At 40.5% G+C, this 22,565-nt stretch overlaps 1 protein-coding gene and 1 long non-coding RNA gene across 6 annotated transcripts in view; one reads left to right on the forward strand and one right to left on the reverse strand.

Moving 5' to 3' along the window:
• Nucleotides 1-20,737, forward strand: part of UQCC1 (ubiquinol-cytochrome c reductase complex assembly factor 1) — a 41,413-nt gene extending 20,676 nt beyond the window's left edge. For all 4 annotated transcript variants that reach the window (XM_081914469.1, XM_081914470.1, XM_081914468.1 and 1 more), the window contains 4 exons: nt 1,210-1,318; nt 16,442-16,519; nt 17,337-17,450; nt 20,460-20,737. In XM_081914469.1, the coding sequence (XP_081770595.1) occupies nt 1,210-1,318; nt 16,442-16,519; nt 17,337-17,450; nt 20,460-20,594 (436 nt within the window). In that variant the 3' untranslated portion in view covers nt 20,595-20,737. The remainder of the gene's footprint in view (nt 1-1,209; nt 1,319-16,441; nt 16,520-17,336; nt 17,451-20,459) is intronic.
• Nucleotides 1-22,565, reverse strand: part of LOC309371632 — a 55,014-nt gene that overhangs the window by 8,774 nt on the left and 23,675 nt on the right. The window contains exon 4 of one of the 2 annotated variants that reach the window (XR_014169227.1): nt 16,884-17,003. The exons of the other annotated variant lie outside the window; for it this stretch is intronic. This is a non-coding gene — a long non-coding RNA (uncharacterized lncRNA). Of the gene's footprint in view, nt 1-16,883; nt 17,004-22,565 lie in introns of those variants that run through there. 2 annotated transcript variants of the gene reach the window in all.

The raw sequence follows: 22,565 nt of genomic DNA on the forward strand, positions 1-22,565 counted from the left end.
AGAGTGGAAAACTGTGATGTTTTATTAGAGAGCACTAGCTGCTTAATGGTGACTAAAATAAAAACCCTGAAACAAAATTGAGGATGGCTATCCCAGGAGATGGATAGTACTCAGAAGCCGTCTTCAGTGGGCAAGTACAAGCCGTGCATTTTGGACACACATCCTACAGCTTGCACACCAACTTGTTCCAGGCTGAGGTGTTGAAAACCAAAGATATCAGAGGACCAAGCTAGCCATTAAATGGATCTTTGCATTTAATTAGCAGGTTTAAAAAAATGCAAATAGCATCAGCTGAAGCATGATAATTATTAGGAATGCAGCAGGTAAGGAGAGGAAGTGCCACCTGAAAGGTTGCTTTTTCCTGTTGATACCTGCCTGTAGGTCTGTGAACCATCCTGAAACCTCCGGGTATAGGATGGTATACAAGTTCAATAAATAAATAAATAAATATCCTCTCTTGAGGCCCTATTATATGTTCCACAGATATATGCCCATAGCATAGAATAAACTTGCCCTGTTCATATTTCTAAGGTAATTATCTTTTTAAAATAACATGGATAGTATTTTTTAAAATCCCAGATACTGTATTAATACATCTCTAAAGCAAAACTTCCCTATACTCAAAATATGGTTTGGTTGTTGAATAATTGAATATATTACAAAACATGACCTTATGGTAAAACAATAAAAAGTTTTGCAGCTGTGTTGATGTAGTTAGAAAATCTAAGAACCTGTGTCATTTAACCTCAAGTGGCAGTTGTTGTAAACGAGGTACTGTTTTTTAAAAAATAAACTCTCCAGATTCCATGACCTCATTCAGGGTGCTGCAACACTGCTCTGTGACAGCACTAAACATCCAAATATACAGCATATTTTAAAGCGTTGGGCTAAGTGTTACTTGAAAAAAACATTTGGTTTTTGTTCCATCAGTGAGAGCCTATGGTGCTTGGTCTCTGCCACTTTTGGATCCTCTTTTTTTGTTGTTGTTATTAATACAGGGAACATTTGACCAAAGTTTTATAGTAAAAACAGGTATGTCCATGGTCCCACGGAGCTTACAGTCTACAGGATGGTGCTAACGTTGTTATCAGACACGCTGCTGCTCTATATTCCTGGGTCATGCACCAGTTGCATCTCCTTCTTTGTACTTCTCATACTCTTTAAGTCAAGATTTCCAGAATCTAATGTGTTTCCTTTGCTATCCTCTAGGATGTGTTTAGTACGAATGAAGCAAGAAGGACGAACAGGAAAATACATGTGTCGCTATATAGTTCATTCTATGTGGGAAGATGTTGAGCAACGTGGGAAGGTCATGGGAGTAAGTATTCTTTGGCACAGATTCCTTTATCACATGACTGTCATGTTGTGTCGGTGTCAGGAAGCCAGTGCTTCAGAATTCAGATTGCCTTAGCCATGTGGTCCATCTAAAATTTTACTATTTAATATATTTGGAAGAATGACGGAGCAGAACAGTGAACAGATGATCTTTCGAATGATCTTTTCTCACATGCAAGTACAGCTAGCCATAAACTTCATCTTAAGCTAAATTTAAATATCTCACACTGAGGTAACAGCAACAGCTAATATGTATTCATCCATTTTTTTTTGTTTATTGCACTTATATCCCACCTGCCTTGCCTTCAAGGAGCTCAAGGTGGCATCCCCTCTCCATTTTATTCTCACCGCAGCCCTCTATGTTGTTAGGTTCGGCTGAAATCCTTAGCATAGCTGTGTGAGATTAGCAGGCAACTCCTCAACCATTGGAGAGTAGGTAGGCAGACCTTGGCAAAATGAGGTATAAATGCTAGGTTTGACCAACTGGCCAGTGATTTCTTGTTATCAGCAATAATCTAATGATGGTGTCCAGTTATTGCACTGTGGATTGATTCTTTGCAAGTGTTCATCCTTGATGGAAAAAAATTGCATTCTGACTACTTATACAGAATGGACAGCAGTTGCTATGACTTCATGGGTTGCTGTAGAGAGGTGTTAGCCACTCTCTTAGACACTCCCATCATTCTGTACCTGAGAAAAAGTCAGCTTGCTGCTCCTATGATGTACTCACAGTGGAGGTTTTCAAATCATCCTTCCAGTCTATAAAAAAGTGTGCCGCCTAATGCTGAGAACTAATTATAGTAAGCAGCAGTCAGAGCATTGGAAGGTCAAGGATATACCATCAGCTGCCCAGAGCAACAAGCTAACAATTAGCTAATCAAGCAGTATTTATTTCAGAAAGTCAAATCCAGTCAAATTATGCTTTCTGAAAATATGCTTGATTTGGTCAGTTTCACCAATGTGATTTAAAAGGCAAAGCCCGTCATGTAATAAAAGGGAAGGCAAAAAGAAGAAGAAAAAGAAAAAACCCTCCTGGCATTGCCATGGGATATTTTTTATAAGGTATTCAGTTTTACTTTCTCAGTAGTAATTCTACCAACTCATAGTTAATGATGTGAAGGCCTAGGGGAAAACACGGAAATATTTTTTCAAGAACTTTAAAATAACTTTCCAGTGGGAACACTGAAAATTTTGGGGAACACTATAAGGAGAAAATTTCTCATGCAATATTTTTTTATCTTTGAATGAGTGATATGGTTTTTAAGAAAAGGATGTTTAATATTGTTATTTTTATATCAGATAGTCTACAGTAGAGTGCCTTATTCCTGAGTAAACTGTAGGCATATATAGCACACAAATTCCTTATGCATTTCTGAATCTAGAGAGCGCTGCCATCATGGTGAAAAGACTATACATGGCCTAGCTTTATTTGAATTGCTCCTTGCTTCCTTCTGGTGATGTTTGATTTAGTTTTGAGATTCTAGAGCAATTATTCTCCATGGCTTCAAAATCTCTGGAAGTGTTGCATCTCTAAATGTAGCCAAGGTTAAAATTCAAAACATTGCTATTTCCTATCTGAGAAATAAAAATACTTGTACAAGAAAAAAATACTGCAAACCTATGGATCATTGATGAGGAAGCTGAAGTCTTCCAGATGTTGTAGCATTCCAGCTTCCTTCCTTCCTGCTCATTGACCATTCTGGCTGGAGCTGAGGGGAGTTGGACTCCCAACAGCATTTGAAGACTCTCTGGTTCCCCAGCCCTGCTAATAGGGATTTTGCAAACTATTATACTTGCTTTATTAATTAATTTAGAGGATCATTTAACTATAATGAGACTTTGTGTGGTTGAAACTACTGCAAGCTTCATTTCAGTTATGGGTTAGTAATAAAGAAGAAAATGGAGTGGTATTGAAAGAGTGTAGATTGAATGACATTTGTAAAGCCCTAAGTTCTTGCCTTTTTGTAGATAGATATCTGGCACTGGCTTCTTAAGCTGTATACGAAGGCCAGAATAAAACATGTGAAGTCATTGTTTGCTTTATACATATTTTTCTGAATTTTTACATATAGAAAAGTGCAATTATTATTAATTATATTAATATTACCTAAGAATTTTTGTTATCATTAGCTTGTAAGGAAGTCTGATTCCATAGTTTTCTTGTTCTGCTGACCCAAAGAATGATGTTTCTTAAAACAGAAGGACTCACTTTTATGTTAAGAATTCATGGCAGAGAAAGTAAACTAGCTCAAAGCAATGAGTGCTCATTCCAGAACGTTGATGATACCTTTCTAGGCCAAAAGGGGGATTTCAACCTATGAAACTTGTTTACTCAAAGTTAGAAGGACTTTCGACTTTCAGAATTTTGATTTGAGATCTATCCGTTTTGAGTTCTATACAAAAGCATAAATCGGTAATTTCATACTAACATAGCATATAGATACAGCAGTATAAGTAACAGGCACAAGGAAGGTCAGCTATACTTTTACAAAGAAACCCCATTTAGGGGAAAGCTTTATGAAGAAATTATAAAAAGGTCTGTAGTTAATTGAAATACTTTTGAAAGATAACTATGCTGAAGAAAATAAAACTTAGATAATATTTTGGCAAGGCAAATGAAACATTGCTTTCATAGCTGGCAATGTGTAGAGAAAATGGATGTTAAAATTATATATTTCAGATCTGGTGGCTTTGTTTGGCTTTAGAACATGCCATCTGGTATTACAGATGTAAGGATATCATGGTTTGAACCAATGCAATCCATTGCATTTTCACTTCAAATTTATGCTTATCCCTGTTTTAAATGGTGTATTAATTCATAGACTAGTTGTTAAAATTGTTGCAATCTGAATCTCAGCTGCAAAGTTTTGGGACCCTTTAACCTGGGCTCCTTCAGCACTCTTGATTGTTGGCAAGAGTTGAGACCCAAAACTTGACACAGCTGTAAAAACAGAAAGAAAGCCTTTGGCCTCAGCAATTCTACTGGTGCAGGCAGATTTCATATATAAATTTTACTCTCCTGCCCCTAGAACTAATGAAGTCAGTTTCTTTTGGTGGTTATGCAGCCAGGTGTGTCCAGTTTTGTGGCTAACCAGTGTTCTTTACTTAATTTTTCCACTTGTGACTTTTCTACCAAACTTAAAAACAAGCATGAAAATTGGCTTGATGCAGTGATTCAAAGTATTACTAGTAACATTAGGCTCGATAAAAGATTTCCTTTTGATCCTGCTCTGCTCTTGTGTCTGTCTTGCATTTTATAGGCATGAACTGTCTAATCTGTCAGCTGCTCAGTAGTTTTCGTAGGTGAAAGCCAGGGACGGAACCTGAAAACACAAATTAATGCTCTACCTAAACAAATAAATTAGTATGTTAAGATGCTTCTAGAAAAAGAAAAACCCTGAATCATCTTTTCATTTTCAAAACATCTGAACTGGGGATGGGTAGGATTAAAATAAATGGTAGATGTTCGTATATGTCGCTCAGTGAGTTATAGGCCTGGTTTGGATTGTCACATCTTTGTTTATTAAGCTGATATCTTCACATTGTAACTGAATATTCTGTCTTGTTCCAAAAGAGTGTAAATACAGTTTCCCAGTTCAGACAAAATGGGAAACCATGTTTAATTAGAGTCTTCTTGGTTCAGTCTCTGTTTGCTATGAAGGGGTTATTGCATGGGCAAAAGGTTTTGTATATCTCAGCTTAATAAATGGAGAGATGTTCATTTGAATGCACCTATAGGCTACTCACTGATGTAAATTTTTAACTAGGATTTTGGAAGTCTGCTATGCAATTGTGCATGCTCTGCACACCACCACCACCACCGTGCTTGATCCCCCCCAAATCTATCAAGTGAGTCTCTTGAATTCACTGACCCCCCATAAAGCTGATCCCCACAATGCTTCTGAATGCATATGGAGAATCTTGGTGCATCTGTAGATTGATGGCTATAGCATGCAATACCAAACTAGAGAGAAGTAGGAAGCACAGAATCCCACAACCTGTTCCTGATCCCTAAGCCCTAGTTATTTTTTATTTCTGCCCCAGTCCTTAGAAATGTTATCTTCTGCTTAAAATTTCAAAGCTCTCACTTTCTATACAGAAACTTAAAAACTGTGGAAAACATGACTTAAAATCACATCTGAAATAAGCATTCCTAATGGCAAACATCTTTCTAACAAAAACCTTGCCTTCAAGTTGGAGTGCTGCTCTTATCCCACAAGGTACAAGACTTGTTTGTTCAGTGTAAAATCCTGATTTGTAGCTGAGCCTGTTTTAAAAGCTGTACAAGATGATAGGAGCAGGAAGAGGCCGTCCAGCCCAACATGCCAACCGCATTTTAATTTAACTTAATCCCACCTTCCTGCTTTCCCACCAGACCACTCAGGCCCCTCCTTTTCCAGAAACACATCTAAGTGTCTCTTGAATTCATTTATTGGCCCTGCACTGTGGAGTACAATGAAGTCTTTGTTATGTTTTTAGGTAGAGCTATTTATACACAGTAGCCCCTATTCTATATTCAGTTACTCTGGAGTGGTTCAGATGAAGTTTACTGGGATTACTTCATATTACACCAGAGCGGCTAAAAGGAGAGTCTTGCCTGATGTTCTGCAATTAATTGAAATAAAACTCATGCTTCTTTCTTTTCTTTTCTTTCTTTCTTTCTTTCTTTCTTTCTTTCTTTCTTTCTTTCTTTCTTTCTTTCTTCTCTTCCCCCCACCACCAGTACATTGAGGATTAATTTATAGTAACACTAGACTATAATGGCACTAGAGGTTAGTATACAAATCACAGTTTTATTCTATTTCATAGATGCCACACTTCCAATTTAGAAGTATCTCTTCTGGTTACAAACAGATCCAATGATAGCAAGGAAAGGAATCAGTAAAATCAGTCTGAATGGATAATTCTCACAGGACCAAACAATGTAACCCAGAACCACTTAATTGATAGTACTGTTGCTTTTCTCTATATGAGCAAGAGAGTAAAAACTGCCTAATTCACATGTCACAGTAAGCCAGTATTGCTGGCTTATCAGAAACAGGCAGTGTGCTAGTGCATGCTTTCCAGTTGCTCTCACTTGCTCACGCTAAGGGAGGAGCAAAACACCAGAAAGCCGCAATTAAGCTTGGATTCCCATTACATCCAACCCAGGATCCTAGTTTGTTGCTCTCTACCATGCCATTTTTTAAAAACTTGACTTCTGAAAGAGCAACAGACTTGCTGACTTCTGAAAGAGCAACAGACTATGGTCCAGGGTTTGGACAACATAGGAAGCCATGTTTAATTGAGGCTTCTAGTTTCTGCTGCTCATGCTGCATAGGAGTGAAATAGGAACCATTGGGCAGCATGCAGGAACACACTGCTCATTTCTGGTAAACTATGATAAGCCAGCAATCTTGACATATGGTGACCGGAAAACATGGTCACTGTGTTCCCTCATGTTCGATCCCAGTGAAAGGCTAGACTAATGCACAGAAACAATGGGATAATGGTGACTTTAAACTGCAGCTAAATTTATGGAAACCCATGTGGTAAGTTAGCAATACATATCTGGAGAGCTTTCAGCCCCCAAAATAAAAGGAGGGTAAGTTTAACAAGGGAAACACTTGGACCCATGCAGTGAGCATATGAACAATAGAGTGCATAAAAAACTTCTACGTAGTTTCATTTAAAACAGTGGCAGGGTGACTACTTGTGTGAATTTGGCCATTTGCGGTGCTTGGAATGAACCAGTTCGGTTTAACCAAGTTCACAAAATTCATTTTAAAATCTCAGAACTACATCTGAAAGCAGTTTCCATAATTGCAGGTGAACTGAACACGAATTAAGTCCATTTTGGGGTAGAACTTTGAGGTGTCTCTCTCTCTCTCTCTCTCCATCATTAATTTTTAGAAGGAATTTGAAAACTTTTTTGTTTACCCAGGCATTTGGTGAATACTAAAGAATACTGTTTGCAACAACCCTGAGATCACTGGATGGAATAATATTTTTAACTGTTTTTAGAATACTTTAACTGTTTTAGAATTCTTTTTTGAAATGTGGGTATGTTTGCCACCCTGAGTTTTCAGGAGGAGAAGTGAGGTATGAATTCAATAAACAAATCTTCACTATTGAAGATACAGTATTCGAGTTGTTCTCTCAACTTGACAAAGTATGGAAACTATTTCTCATTCGTTGGTTTTCTTCTTTGAATTAGCCCCAAGATCTTACCTTATTCTTCATGCATTTACCAAAACCCTGGAGGGAAATCAGGATCACCCTAGCTGGCTCTGAGCTCTGCACATTTACTGTTCTTTCCCACAACCTTCATACATTGGGTGAGAGATGAGAACAGGTCCTGCATACACAGTTTTACAGATGTAGGGCCTGTATGAATGCATGTCTGGCACAGAAAACTAATCCAGTGTTAGATTTTGCATGTAAAAGGTAAAGGTCCCCTGGATGCAAAATGCTTCCATCAGTCTCTTCTATTTAGCCCAAACAGCCTTTTTTATGTTTTATACCAAAAATGCCAGTCGAAGCCCACAGATCTGCCCTCACTTCACTGCAGATTTCTATTGGGTATATTTACTATGGGAATGGCAATTCCAACTCCAAAATTGCAGGAGATAGTAGACCAAGCAAAGGGGGAGGGGGACTGTGAGACATCCACTTCTTACAGTTCTGTCTTTTGTGCTACTCTTCTCTTACTTGTGGTCAGAGGCTATAATGTTCATTAGGAGTGCCAATACATCTCAGTCAGTAAGTCAGTATAGTAAGGGTGGCTTATATAGATTTCTTGGAATTGCCTCCACCCAAAGCCACATATTGGTATGAAACAGATTCCATGCTTCAAAAGGTCAGTTCCTAGTGGTGGGAAGATGGGCTGGTATAAACAGTAGTGGGTAGCTCATTGGTTAGTGTGAAAGGGCTTTTCATTTGTAACTTGTCTATGAAAGGTCAAATAGAATTTACATCATTGAAAATTATGGGAAACTATGACAGAGGTATAGCCACATGAGAAGGTGCTATGAGGTGATGTTCCACATACTGCTTCTGATCACCCTGGGTTCTCCTGATTTAGCATCAGGGTATCAAGATTGAGCCCTCAGATTCATTTTTTTAAAAGTGCCATGACCCTCCCTCTAGTGAACTTTTGTAGAATCATAGAATTTAAGAGTTGGAAGGGGCCAGCCCCCTGCAATGCAGAAATCTTCTTGCCCAACGCAGGGCTTGAACCCTAAACTCATGAGATTAAGAGTCTCATACTGTATTGACTGAGCTACCCCAGAGAAGATCTTGCTCCTAGAGCTCAACCATACTGTCATTCAATGTTGATAGTACTCTTCTTGTGCCTCCATCAATCTGCTGTCCATATGATGCTCTTCATATCTCTGCCTTTCCACACCCTCCCTTGTTGCTACTTCTTTTCCTTTCTAAAGTTTCTAAACCCATTATTTCTTAAGGTCTCGCATTTCTCCAGTAATTCTCCAGTTATGCTCTCAACTTCTTTTGCCATCCAAATGTATTTTCTTGCTTGTGTGTTTGTCTGCATGTCTTTAATCCTGACTGCACTTTCCCACTTTCTGTTAGATATCATTAAATTACCTCCCAGCATCCATCCCACTACTTCTGTTGGTACATTTAAATTCCTAACATAGCTGCCCCTTCATTTATATAGCTAACCAAACTCCAAGATCTCACCACTCTTTTTCTGCAGGATGTGTTTTAGATCACTGGACAACAATTTTTTACTTTTTGAATGTTGTCTAGATTTCTACAACTGATTTAGGGTATTTTTGCACTGCTGAATCAGGAAATGGCATCCGTTTCTCTCCATCAGGTCAGGTTTACTGTAAACTGAATGGTGGGCATTGATAAAGGTAAGTACACGGACATTGCATGTTGCTTCACCATTTTTCAAACTTCAGGGCTTGAACTTCCGTTTCTTGGAACTTCTGGAATGCTCAGCGGCAGGGAGGTCTCTCTTCAGAGTCCAACAGTAGTCAGCCATCATGACTGCGTCCCAGCGACCCTGATACTTGGTCTCCATCTCTTTCATGTCCTGATGGAATCTCTCTCCCTACTCGTCACTCATTGAACCCAGGTTCTCGGGAAACTGGTCCATATGTGAAAATAGGTAGTGCATCTTGACGCTCATGTTGCAGCCCAGGTTTCTGAAAGCAGTCAGCATGTTGTTGACAAGTTCTGTGTAGTTTCTGGCCTTATTGTTGCCAAGAAAGTTCTTCACTACCAGAACAAATGCCTTCCACGCTTCCAGTTCTACTTCGTTCATTGAGTTTCCAAACTCTAGATCTCTGATGAGCTGACAGATCTGAGGACCGTCAAAGATGCCAGCTTTCAACTTCTCCATGGTCAATCCTGAAAAAGCCTGGCACAAGTAAGTGAAGCAAGCAGTCACCATCCTTGTTTAGAGCCTTGGTGAACTGCTTGATTAAGCCGAGCTTGATGTGCAGCGGTGGGAAGAGTATTCTGTCTCTGTCCACCAGAGGGTTGTTGATGACGTTCCTTTTTTTGCAAGGCACCAATTCCTCCCGCACAGGCCAGTCCTTCTTCGTGTAATGCTGAGCATGGTCCCTACTATCCCACATGCACAGAAAACATGGGTACTTGGTGAAGCTAGACTGTTGTCCCAACAAAAAGTTCACCATCTTCAGGTCAACACAAATAAACCACTTATGCTGATCATCACCAATTTTCTCCAGCACATACTTCACTGCTTCATAGTTCTCCTTCAGTGTACTTGAGTGAGCCAGGGGTATAGAGGCAAACTGGTTGCCGTTGTGTAGCAGAACACATTTCAGTGGTCGCTTGCTGCTGTCAATGAACAGTCTCCGATCTTTGGGTTCGTACTGTGGCACTCCAAGCTTGAGCAGAAGCTGCGCAATATCTGCACAGTACACCAAGTCCTTCTCTTCCGAGAGAAAACGGAGGTACTCTTGATGCCTGTTGCGGAAGAAGCTGATGCGAGCACTGTCAGAGAGGAGGTTTTTTTTCCTTCAATCTGGATGCCAACAGTTCGGCAGAGTCCTTTGACAAGCTGAGGTCGCAAACTAGATCATTCAACTCCTTTTGGGAAAATGGATGTGGAGCATCATCTTCAAGAACCACTTCTTCTTCATGTCCTTCAACACTGGAGGCATCTTCGTCACTAATGTCAGGAAGTTCTCCGAAGATAGGCACTGGAATTTCACCACAATGAGCTACAGGACAACGTGCTGATTGAAGATCAGGATACTTGAGGCTGCTCCGGTTCTTTCTGTTGATCCCAGCCGCACCAATTTATGGAAGATTTCAAGGTTTTATGACTTCAAACTGATTCCTTTTCGACATAAACACCCAGAACTTTTGGACCTGAATACTTCTTGTCATTAAAATAATCATTTCCAATCAAAACAATTATTCGACATGGCATTTTACCCTCACCAACTTCTTCTAAAATGCTCCACACAAGCGTACATGTGAACAAAAACGTAAAAAAAACGACATGTAGCCATAGCTCAAAAACTTGACCTGATTGAGCAAAACCAATGTGATTTTTGGATTCAGATTCGTCCTAAATCAACTGAAAAAACGCAGACAACAAATTTGTTGTTGACCAGTGAATAGATTTTCAGCTGATGGGTTGGGACCTGCTGCAGTGTTATAACCCTGTAGAGACCTAGAACAAGTATTACAAATATACAGCATTTGCCAAAATCTCTAATTCTGCTCTTCAGATTTTGAAAATGGTTTTTGAATTTTAGGTTGAGATCTGAAATTTAGCCTGTGTTCTGATGCTTTTCATTTGTTAGCTTCTGGATTTCATTTTTGAAATGGACAGGCCAGCTTTACAAGGGAACAGGAAGGAGGCTGCTGTCCTCCCTTGTCCACTGAAAGCGGCCCAGGAATGAGCCCGTAGGAGGAGCTGAGTGATTCTCAAGCTGCTGCAGGCCAGATGTTACCTGCAAGCCACTATCTGCCCACCTCTTGCTTATACGTATTTCATCCACACCATTAAATACCAGCAAATACAACATGGCATAGAAATCTCAACTGTTAAATAAAACATTTGTCAGCAAATACCATGATGTTCAGATAACGTATGGTAAATTATTCAGCAGAGTATTGAGAGAGAGAGAGAGAGAGAGAGAGAGAGAGAGAGAGAGAGAAAACAAACTTGCAAATTGCAGCTGTATTCTGAACCACTTGAGCTCAATTATGTTATTGCTTAAGAAAACTAACTGGGGAAGATGATCCTTCTCTCTGGAATTGTGGTGGTGGTATCAATCAGCTGCCTAAAAGTATATCATATCATTAAATGATATCCAGATAACATGCAAAAGACTACATGTCAATATTATGTGCTAATCACTTATATCCCCTATCTATAAACTGAGGACATAAAGTAATTTAACTATAACATCTTTAAGCTTTAAGTAAGCAGTTGGTTCTGCAAGTGAATCAATGAATGACAATCAATTTATCATAAATGTTATCTCATTTGTTTTCCCCAATAAATGATGATATACTTTCCTAGCTTAGCCATGTGTACTCTTATCTTACCTTCCCCTCAAAGATGTTATGAATTGTCACTCTGCTTCTCACTGCCAGTCCCATTCATTTTAATGGGATATTAAGCATGTGCTTAACTCTGTCACCGAACTCTGCAGTGCTTTAAGGTGCTTAAACTTGGCTAGATTGAACCACAAATGTGCAAGTTTGAGGCCTGTTAAGAAAGCCCAGCAAATAAAACGCACTTGGTATTTTGGCACTGGCAATCTTTATTTTGTTGTGGCATTTTTTGCTACAAATTAAGAATCACATACCGCCAAAAGATGAACACAGCTAAAGAGCAGATGAACACTTTTTTATAAAGGGTCCTTTGCACATAATTTTTTTCAGCAGAATTGAACAAACATTTTGGAGATTTGCAGAAACTGTTGCATAAGTGGGACATAAGTTTTGCAACAAGGGTACAATGTGTTTACTTAACGTATAAACAAATGTTTAAAACTTAAGAATCCTCCAGGATTCTCGACATCTTACTGTGTAACTTTTTTGTGGTTCACTTTCCTTCTTTTCCTTTTAGTTGAGGGCAGAGGTAGGGCAGAGAAGTAATTTTTATTCACTTCAGAAAGGTTATAGTAATAAAGGAACTCTTGTTAACATCAGAGAGCATGGCAGCCAGAAGTTTTCACAGTCTGGCATTGTTTATTTTACCAGCAATTTGGAACCTTCTGCACTCTTAAAATATTGGCAAGAAAATATTTAACTGTTAACTGTTTTGTGGCAAGCATGAATATGATGCCTTGGGTAGGAGGAGCGCTTAAGGGGAGCTAAGCTTTATTTGATCTAGAAATCCCACTACATTTGAGAGAGGAGGGGGAAATCCTGCAGTGTATATGACAATATTTCAAGGCTACATATGAAACTTTCACTTTTACAAATGCAGTGTTCAAATATAACAAACGTTATGGGCAAACATTATAATGTGACTAGAGATTGAAACGGTTAAGACAAATGTATGACACCAGAAGACATTAGGTGAAAACTTTGATAAAACACTGTACAGTGGTACCTCGGGTTAAGTACCGTACTTTTCGCCCTATAGGACGCACCGTCCCATAAGGCGCACCTAGTTTTTTGGGGGGGAAATAAAGGGGAAAAAATTATTCTCCCCCCTGGCGTGGGGGTGGGGCGGGGGAGGCCCGAGCTTCCCCCGACCCCAGCCCCCAAACAGGCAGCTCTCTGCAAGCCGTGGGAGCCCAGCGCCGGGCTCCCGCTGCTTGCTGAGAGGTCCGCGAAGCCTGGATGCACTGAGCTCAGCGCGGGCAGGCTTCAGCATGCAGGCAACTCTCCGCAAGCAGCGGGAGCGCTCCCGCTGCTTGCGGAGAGGTCCACGAAGCCTGGAGAGCGAGAGGGGTCGGTGCGCACCGACCCCTCTCGCTCTCCAGGCTTCAGCGAAAGCCTGCATGCGCCCCATAGGACGCACACACATTTCCCCTTCATTTTTGGAGTGGGAAAAGTGTGTCCTATAGGGCGAAAAATACAGTACTTAATTCGTTCTGGAGGTCCGTACTTAACCTGAAACTGTTCTTAACCTGAAGCACCACTTTAGCTAATGGGGCCTCCCGCTGCTGCTGCGCCACCGGAGCATGATTTCTGTTCTCATCCTGAAGCAAAGTTCTTAACCTGAAGCACTATTTCTGGGTTAGCGGAGTCTGTAACCTGAAGCATATGTAACCTGAAGCGTATGTAACCTGAGGTTCCACTGTATTCAGAAGTATCAATAAACTATTCTTTATTGTTACAGGAACAATCCATAACAGTCCTTGGGCTCCCAGGCTTCCCCCTCCCCCCCCCTCTTCTGGTACTACAACCACGAGGAAGCTATAGGAAACTTGTTTCTATTTTTGATTAACAGCAGTTTAGCATTGCACCAGAACCCTACACTGTGGTTAAACTTCGCTATGGTGTATTAAAAGAAACCAGCTTCGTAGCCCAAGGTTTGAAGGTGGCTTATTTCAATAAACCATAGTTAAAGTTAACTACACTTTGTTCACATTTAGTTGTGAAGGAAAAACACAGTTAATACAGAGTGGAAGGAAAAGCTTCCAGTCTCCTTACAGCCATGCCTGAAGAAGACAGTGGAGGGGGAAGCATGAGAGCTTGAGATCTTGCTATGCCTGAATGCAGCTAAGGTGTTCTTCTATATTGTCCTTGATAGATACCATACTGCTAAGAAACAAAAATAAATTTTAAATGAGTGCCATTGAAATCCTTAGGCTGAGAGACTGGGAATAGTTCTTAAGCCCTGGAGCTCTACACATTTACCTAGGAGTAAGTCCAGGTGAATTAGTGGAACTTACTTCTGAGTGACTTGCTTAAGACTAAATGGCTTCTTTCAAAACTAAATAGATCTCAGTGATCTTATATGCAGGTATACTCCAAAATTGCTATGAGATTCTTGGATATAACCTTTAATATATACCCTTTGGTGAAATTCTGAAGATTCCATACACCTAGTACAGTGGTACCTCGGGTTAAGTACTTAATTCGTTCCGGAGGTCCGTTCTTAACCTGAAACTGTTCTTAACCTGAAGCACCATTTTAGCTAATGGGGCCTCCTGCTGCTACTGTGCTGCCGCTGCACGATTTCTGTTCTCATCCTGAAGCAAAGTTCTTAACTCGAGGTAATATTTCTGGGTTAGTGGAGTCTGTAACCTGAAGCACCACTGTATTTGTTGTTCATCGCTCCTAAGAATCCTTGTCTATTTTGAACCAAAGCAGGTACTGGAGTCCAAGGTCTGTTTTTTGACAAAGTGTGAAGGAGCTTAAATTTACAGGAGAAATCCAGTGGCTATTAGCAGCATTAGCATTGAGTAGCAGTTTAAACTTTTCTAGTGCCCTTGACACTTGAGACAAGCTTGTAGTCAGTGAAGTCATTTCTATTGAAAGCCAGGTGTTGAGAATTGCCAGTGCTGGGAAGACGGGATTGAGAAAAGAATGTTTCTAAAGAACCCTTCTTTAAGTTTATTTACTTATTTTAATGAGATGGTGTTTCTCTAGTATTAACCAGTTTCCTCCAAATACTGCGATAGCCCTCTTAAAAACGTGATGTTATCCAGGATACTGCCCCCCCTCCAATGTAAGAGTCATATTTTTATTTATTGCCATGTTTATTTAGCTTTGTTATCTCCTTATTAATCTCTTTCTTAAAGCTGCTGCTTTTTGCTTTTATATAGTGAGCTGCTCCCCTAGGGATACAAAGTGCAGGACCTGTCCCTGTAATGGTGCTGTTTATTTTCTTTGCCCCCTTGCAATTGCCTGCTGTAACATTTGTAGTATGTGTTAAGTAATCCTTAAGGTAACATTTTTATTATGTCATAAAAAGTGCATGGCAAATATATTATAACTCATGGAATTTGTTTGTTTTAAAAATGGAAGGATAATTTATTGAGTGTGTTACATGAGAGCTGCTCCCCCTTATTAGAGTATAGAAATGCTGCTTATTTAGGAGTATGTTCTATTGAGAAAAGCCATGGTCTCTGACATGCCTAGAAAGTACAAGCCTGGTTGGCTAAAAGTGACATCATGGTTTATGTACTCAATAAAAATTTAATTAAGTCATTACAGAGGTTGCAGTCATCATTTAACCCTGTGATTTCTTCTATTTAGCGCTTTTTTCATTAAACATTCAGTAATAGCCCAGTGACCAAATCTTGATGGCCTATAAAATATATGCATGAATTTTCATAGTTTATATAAATGGAAAAATATGAGTAACTGACATAAAAGAACTTTTTCCTTGTGGTTCCACTGTATGCGTGTATTATAAAAATAATGTTATGAAGGATAACAGTTTAATGGAGGACTATATATAAGCCATAGGTTTGATAGTATGACATGAACTAATTAGCTGTTGGAGGGGGAAATTATTACAAGGCAGTAACCGCAGGGCTATATGCATATTAATAGGGCTTTGATGACATCATTGATGAAGCAGTACTGGTTTCTTTTATCAAAGTGTTGAGATTTGTGTATGGTGTTATTCATAGCTTTCTTTTGTGTGTCAGATTCAGCAACTGATGGTCCAGCATGATCTTTGGGGGCTAGACATTCAAATTCTGCTCGGTCTCCCTTTTACTTATAGTAAAAGATGGCCCAACAGTAATCTACTGCCCCTTCAAACATTGCTGGATTCCATCTCTTGTCAGGCCCAGCCATCATAACCAATAGTCAGCAATGGTGGGAGTTGTAGCCTAGCAAAATCAGAACTACCACAGGTATCCCACCCTGTCAATGTTGAGTTCTCCAAGTGGCTTCATGTAGTTTACTTGCCATATTAGGAGCCATATTTGGAAGATACTCTTCCTGCCTTAGTTTTGTTTAGTAGTATATTGCCCATGCATTGCAAATACATGCATAATGTGGTACTGAGCATGTACCTTCCTTATGTATTCCAAGGCTCTTCTGTGAAATTCTTTTACCCAGACATGTTTCCACCAAACCCTGGCCAACAAGGGTGCTTGTTCTGTTCTATCTAGATGTGGGTTGGATAAGCAAGAAACTGCTCACTTCTGATTTCCCCAGTACTACTACTGACTGCTGTTTTATTTTTCAGATTGATTCTGTTGCCCTGAAAACGAGTATGAGAAGCATGACAGAAAATTTCTATGCAGCTATTTTTGGATATGATGAGGTAATACTAATGTATGCAGACAAGATAAATGGCAGGTGCATATTATGCACTACAAAAAAGATGCATTATTTCTGTGCTGAATATACTGTGTTTTCCAAACCATAGAGATTATTCCAATGGAAGTGTGTTTGTGCATACTTGCTTGTCTTGGCTAATTTGTTCTGCTTCTGCTAATGATGCTCATTGACTAAAGCTAGGGAGTGCGATGTGGTCATAAGGGAGCTGTCTTTTGCCCATATCGTGCTGCATGTTAGTGGGGAATGTGTTGTTCATAGGTAGCATGAATCTGGGTAAAGATTTTGTGCCTCATGCAGACTTTTGTACAACTTGTTTAATTTTTTTTGAAATATAGAGTATCAGCACCTGATCCCTGAGGCTACTGAATCTGCTTCTCAGAACTGTGCTCAAGTTTTCATTGGTTTCATCACTATATCTGCTGCTTGTTTTTCCTCTGCTAATAAGTTCTCTGATGCATTGTCTTCTCCTACCAATAAAGGAAGGCAATGTACACACCATAAAAAAGCAGTAATAGTAGTAGTATTCATATGCCACTTCAAGCCAAAACGGCTTCCGATCTGTTTACAAGTATAAAATCAATTATAAAATATCTACACACAATTAAACTACACAATAAAAAGCTAGTTTAAAAGCATAACATTTAAACTGTTATTATTGGAAAGTTTGAAGCTGTATTCGTACATTGCTACACTTTAGAGTTTAGAGGGAATGTCCAGCTAAATAGCCATTTGTAAGGTCTGAAACCACTTCCTATTTAGTGTTTACATTTTCCCAATTTGCTGTTTTTCTTTCGTTTTAGGGAATATTATCAGATGATCATGTGCTTGCAGCAGCCATCTGGAGAAATCTGTTCAACAAGCATTGTGAAGACCCAAGGCAGCTGGAAATAATGGTGGAATATATACGCAAGCAGGTGAACAACTATTTATAATGTGGATGTTCTCACTACATTTCAAACAATATGCATGCTTGGTGTACTTGCAACTGTGGAATAATGGCCTTTCTTCACACACACACCCCAATTCCTTAACCATTGTTAAGCCTTTGAAATCTGCTTCAAATACTAGTTTACAGGCACTTATTTTCAAACATGGTTATGGGCAGCATTGACACAATCCTTAACCAGGGGAAAGCATGTAGAAATACCATATTTTCCCATGTATAACGCGACCCCATGTATAAGACGACCCCTACTTAAGGGAGCCCAAAATTTAGAAATAATTATTTTAAAGTTGTTCAGTTTTGGGGGAAATCGCCCCAAAAGCTGTTGAGCTTTTTTTGATCCACCGCACCTCGGAACAGCCTTGTTTCTCCAGTCAGCTCACCCAGTACTTATAAATCTGTGTATAAGATGACCTCCAATTTTTGACTAAAGGGATATTGTCTTGTACACAGAAAAATACGGTACATAGTTCCAATTCCTTAACTATGGTTAAGGGATCAAGTTTTTCTCAACCTACATAGGCTCATGTAAGGGCAATTATAGAACAAACAAAGATTCAAAGCCATATGGAAATTGTCCAGTCACACCTAGCAATAATTTTACCATCCTACTAACCATATATTTCAGTACCCTAATACCCAGTAGAAATGCTTTTCTAAATGTAAAGCGTTTTTGCAGGGGTGGGGGGTTGCAAACATCATTAAACCAAAATGAGATATATTCATTTTAATGAGATAGAGTTTTTGCTTTGTAGAAAGAAAAACCACCCATAGAAGCAAAAAGGAAATGGCATTTGAATGATCCCTACCACTATAAATGAAAACTGATATATAAAGAATAAGATCTGTGGTTTTGGTTACTCTAGATGCCAATCACTTGCACACAGGCAATTGGCATAATGGTTAGAGTGTAGGACCTGGACCAAGAAAGCATATTGGAGAAATCATCAGCATCATCATTTTATTTGTATGCCGCCTTTCCATAGTTAAAACAATGCTCAAGGCGGATTACAACATGACACGATTTACATAATTACCAACATAACAAAAGTCATAAACAATAAATAGAACACATCAAAAGTACACAACCAAATGGAAAACAATTTCCACATAAATCATAAAATCTAAAACTAAGAATACAGAATTGTCAGAGCTGCCCAAGGTCACAGCTCACAGAGAACCAACGCCAGTTCTTGTTATATACAAAAGTCTTTATTAAGGTCCAGTTTCGATTCCAAAGCCGCGGCGCGCAGCTCTACGTCTCAACGCTAGACCGCTGAAGCTCCGTCTGAATCTCCTCCCCCCAGACACCAATTCAAGATCCTAGCCTTGCTCCACCTCCTCCTTTGCTCCTTTCTCCTCTGGGTCCTTCTGCCCGCTGGGGTGCTGCCCTTTCTGGACTCTTCTGATGCTGAGTCCGCGGATTCTTCCCCCTCCCTCCGGCGTGCTTTAGGACCTGGCTCCCAGTCTGCGCTCCCGGCTGTCCCGCGCGCCTGTGCATTTGAACTTGGCGCGCGCGCCCAGCCGGTAACCTTCCTCCTGACCGTTACGCTGCTCCTTTCACTGCTTCCCCCTTCGGGGGGGTTAGCTGGCTCTGACTTCCCCTCTGTTCCCTCACTCAGCGATAGGGGCGTGGTCAGTCCTGACTCATCTTCTCTTTCCCCTGAAGGGGAAACCGGCCCTGACACGTGGGACCCTTCCCCCCCACTACGCTCCGGTGGAGAAGCTGGTCCCGATCTCCAGCTGCTGCTTTGGGAGTCACCGCTGGTCCCTTGCTTCTGGTGCGTCCCCCCCGGGACCCCCCTTGCTCTGGCTATAGGCGCCCTCTTCTGGGAATCTTCCGAATCACTGGACAGACTAATGGAATGTCTTGCCCCACTGTCATCCTCACCTACACTGCCTTCGGATTGTTCCCCTTCGCTCTCCACTTCCTCCTTCCCCTGTGCCTCTGCTCCTGAACCCCTGACACAATCACAATTTTAAAATGATATAGATAAAAAATAATAGCAATTAAAAAAACACACAAAAAACCGGAGGCCTCTCTGCCCAGCAGCAGCAGTAGTCCTTTATGGAGCCAAACCAGGTGGAGAGAAGCAGGTCAGTCCTTAGACTTCTGATCATCATTAGACTTCAAATCCTTGCGATGGTGTGAGCTCCCATTGCTCTGTCCCAACTCCTGTCAACCTAGCAGTTCGAAAGCATGCTAGTGCAAGTACCTTTATAGGTAGCGCTGCAGTGGGAAGGTAAACGGCATTTCTGTGTGCTCTGGTTTCCGTCACAGTGTCCTGTTGCACCAGAAGCAGTTTAGTCATGCTGGTCACATGACCTAGAAAGCTGTCTGGACAAATGCTGACTCCCTTGGCCTGAAAACAGAAGAGCACCGCACCCAATTGTCGCATTTGACTGGACTTAACTGTCCAGGGGTCCTTTACCTTTTACCTTTACCTATTTATCTTACAAATGTCTGGTTTACTTACTAACACCTGGTGGCGCTGTGGTCTAAACCACGGAGCCTAGGGCTTGCCGATCGGAAGGTCAGCGGTTCGAATCCCCACAACAATGGGGTGAGTTCCCGTTGCTTGGTCCCAGCTCCTGCCAACCTAGCAGTTCAAAAGCTCATCAAAGTGCAAGTAGATAAATAGGTACTGCTCCGGCAGGAAGGTAAATGGCGTTTCCGTGTGCTGCTCTGGTTTCGCCAGAAGCGGCTTAGTCATGCTGGCCACATGACCCAGAAAAACTGCCTGTGGACAAACATCGGCTCCCTTGGCTTGTAAAGTGAGATCAGCGCCACAACCCCCGAGTCGTTCGCGACTGGACTTAACTGTCAGGGGTCCTTTACCTTTTTTTATTCTGAAATACCATGAGATCCCAAATTCCCTCTCTTTACTTCCTTAGTGGTTGCACAGGTAGACTTCTGATGAGTGGTATCATATTTAGAATCTCTCTTGGGTGACTTGCATTATTTTGTTGTGATTGTCAGGTGCAGCACCTGGATGCTATTCCTGGAGAAGACCTGCTGCTGTCTGGTGAAGTGACCTGGCGCCCCCTTGTGGAAACAAATGCTCAAAGCATCGTGAAACCTGCTTTACCCACATATAATGATGAAGGACTCTGAAATCTTCATCACCCTGCTTGAAAACGTTTGCTGCTGACTGTGTTTAATTCTATATGTGGAACAATTCCTGGAAGTGAGACTTGATTTATACTGGGGGAATTTCCAGGAAAGAAAGGAATAAATGCTGTATTTGCTGTTTGAAAGAGTGATTAGAACTCCTCTTTTTGTAATTATTTTCACCTTAGAAATATTAACATGCTACTTTTATAGTATTATATCTGTGGTTAAATGCTGCTAGTTCATTTCAGGAATCCCTCTCAGTTCCATTATCTGGCTGTTCCAACACACAGGTTCTTGAATGGAGCTTCCTTTTCTTGAGAGCAAAATAGTTTACCAAAGTGACAGGCAATATGCTTTTCATCTAGTAAGAGGGGATCAGCTGTCTAAACATACCATAATTCTGTCTTCCATAAAACTGGTAAGCACAAGCATAGATGTGAAAGACGTTCTTCGGTACAAGTATTGTGCGTCTTGGGACAAATGAGAAACTAGAATTCCAAAGCTTGAAAAAATGCGGAAGTTTTTGAAAGGATTGCCTGCCCATTCCCAACTAAGGTTAGTATGACGCTGATCCAAATAGTGAGGGACAGTTTCCTTCCTTGCCCCTGTAATAATTTTTATGACCCAATAGATGGAAGACTTTTTGTTTCTTTTTTAATGACCCCATGGGAGGCAGAGAGCCAAACTAGGCATGATATTAATGTGCAGGTTTTAAAAAATGCAGAACATCAGCTGGCATTAATTGGGAATTTCTTTCCACTGAATGTTCCATCTGCATTTGAGAAATTTACCTGAGGATTACAGCATGGGAGGAAGGCGTTACATTTCTCCTCCTTGCCTGATGCAATCTTGATTATTGTCAGCCCCACCCTAGCTGATGCTATTTGCATTTTTTTAAGCTGCACATTATACTTGTCATGTCAGGCTGGTTTGGGCCTGAGACTTGTGACTAAAAACACTTCAGGGTTCCATGTCTCCAAACTGGGTTCTGAAGGTTTTTGCAGTATGAGCAACATTTCCTATTCTTGGGTTTGTTTTGCTCAGGTCACCACTTTATAAAATAGTGGCTCAGGATCTTATGTGACTAACAAGAGTTCATTCACTTCAAAACAGCCCTTGTATGTGCTGCATTAAGGAGGTTAGCGCATTATTCCATTCTAGAGGCACAACCTATTTTGTTTCTCTTATGGTACAACATGTAAGCCGAGAAACAATTCTCATGTTTTTCCTTACCATGTAATGCCTTTGCTGAAAACCTGGAGGATAGTTCTCCACACACATTTTAAAATTTGATCCAAATAAATGTACTGAAAACAATATAGAAATAAGTCTTTCATTTTGTGCAGCATGCGCATTCACAGAAGTTGGCTTTTGATGCTTAACCAGGTCTATGCATGTGTCTGTGCTCTTCCTCATACCTTCCAAAGGGCTGTCAAGTTTAATCCTCTTGGGGAGACTCAAATATGACCCCCAGCACACAAACCTGCTCTTCAGTGGGTGCATCCAGGCAAGCAGTCTTATGGCAAGCAGTATTTGCTACTAGCAGATAATTATGTGATGGGGTGGACTAGAAAATGCATTATTTAGTGCTATTATTCCTGGGGAGGTGGTTGCATGAAAGAAGCTTGTACTTCTTTTAAGTAAAGACAGACGTCTTTCAATGACTGGCTTTCATAGAAGTTTCACCTTAGCTGCCTTCCTGGTAATTGTCCTGCTCCTCTCCTCATTCATTATTGTAGGGATGGGGAGCCTTCAACCCTCCCAGCAACCTCAGCCAGCATTGCCCAATATCAGGGATGATGGGAGTCTAACAACATTTGTCACAGGTTACCAACCCAATCCCTGCATTTTTTTTGAAAAAGTGTTGAATTCAATCTGTTGCACCTGTGTACCTATTAATGGAAATTTGCTTCTTTTAAGAGCTTGCAACACCACTATCCCTTGCTGAGACACACTGAATTCATTCTGTTG

This window comes from Podarcis melisellensis, assembly GCF_964234715.1.
Source record: "Podarcis melisellensis genome assembly, chromosome: 6".
Lineage (NCBI taxonomy): Eukaryota > Metazoa > Chordata > Lepidosauria > Squamata > Lacertidae > Podarcis > Podarcis melisellensis.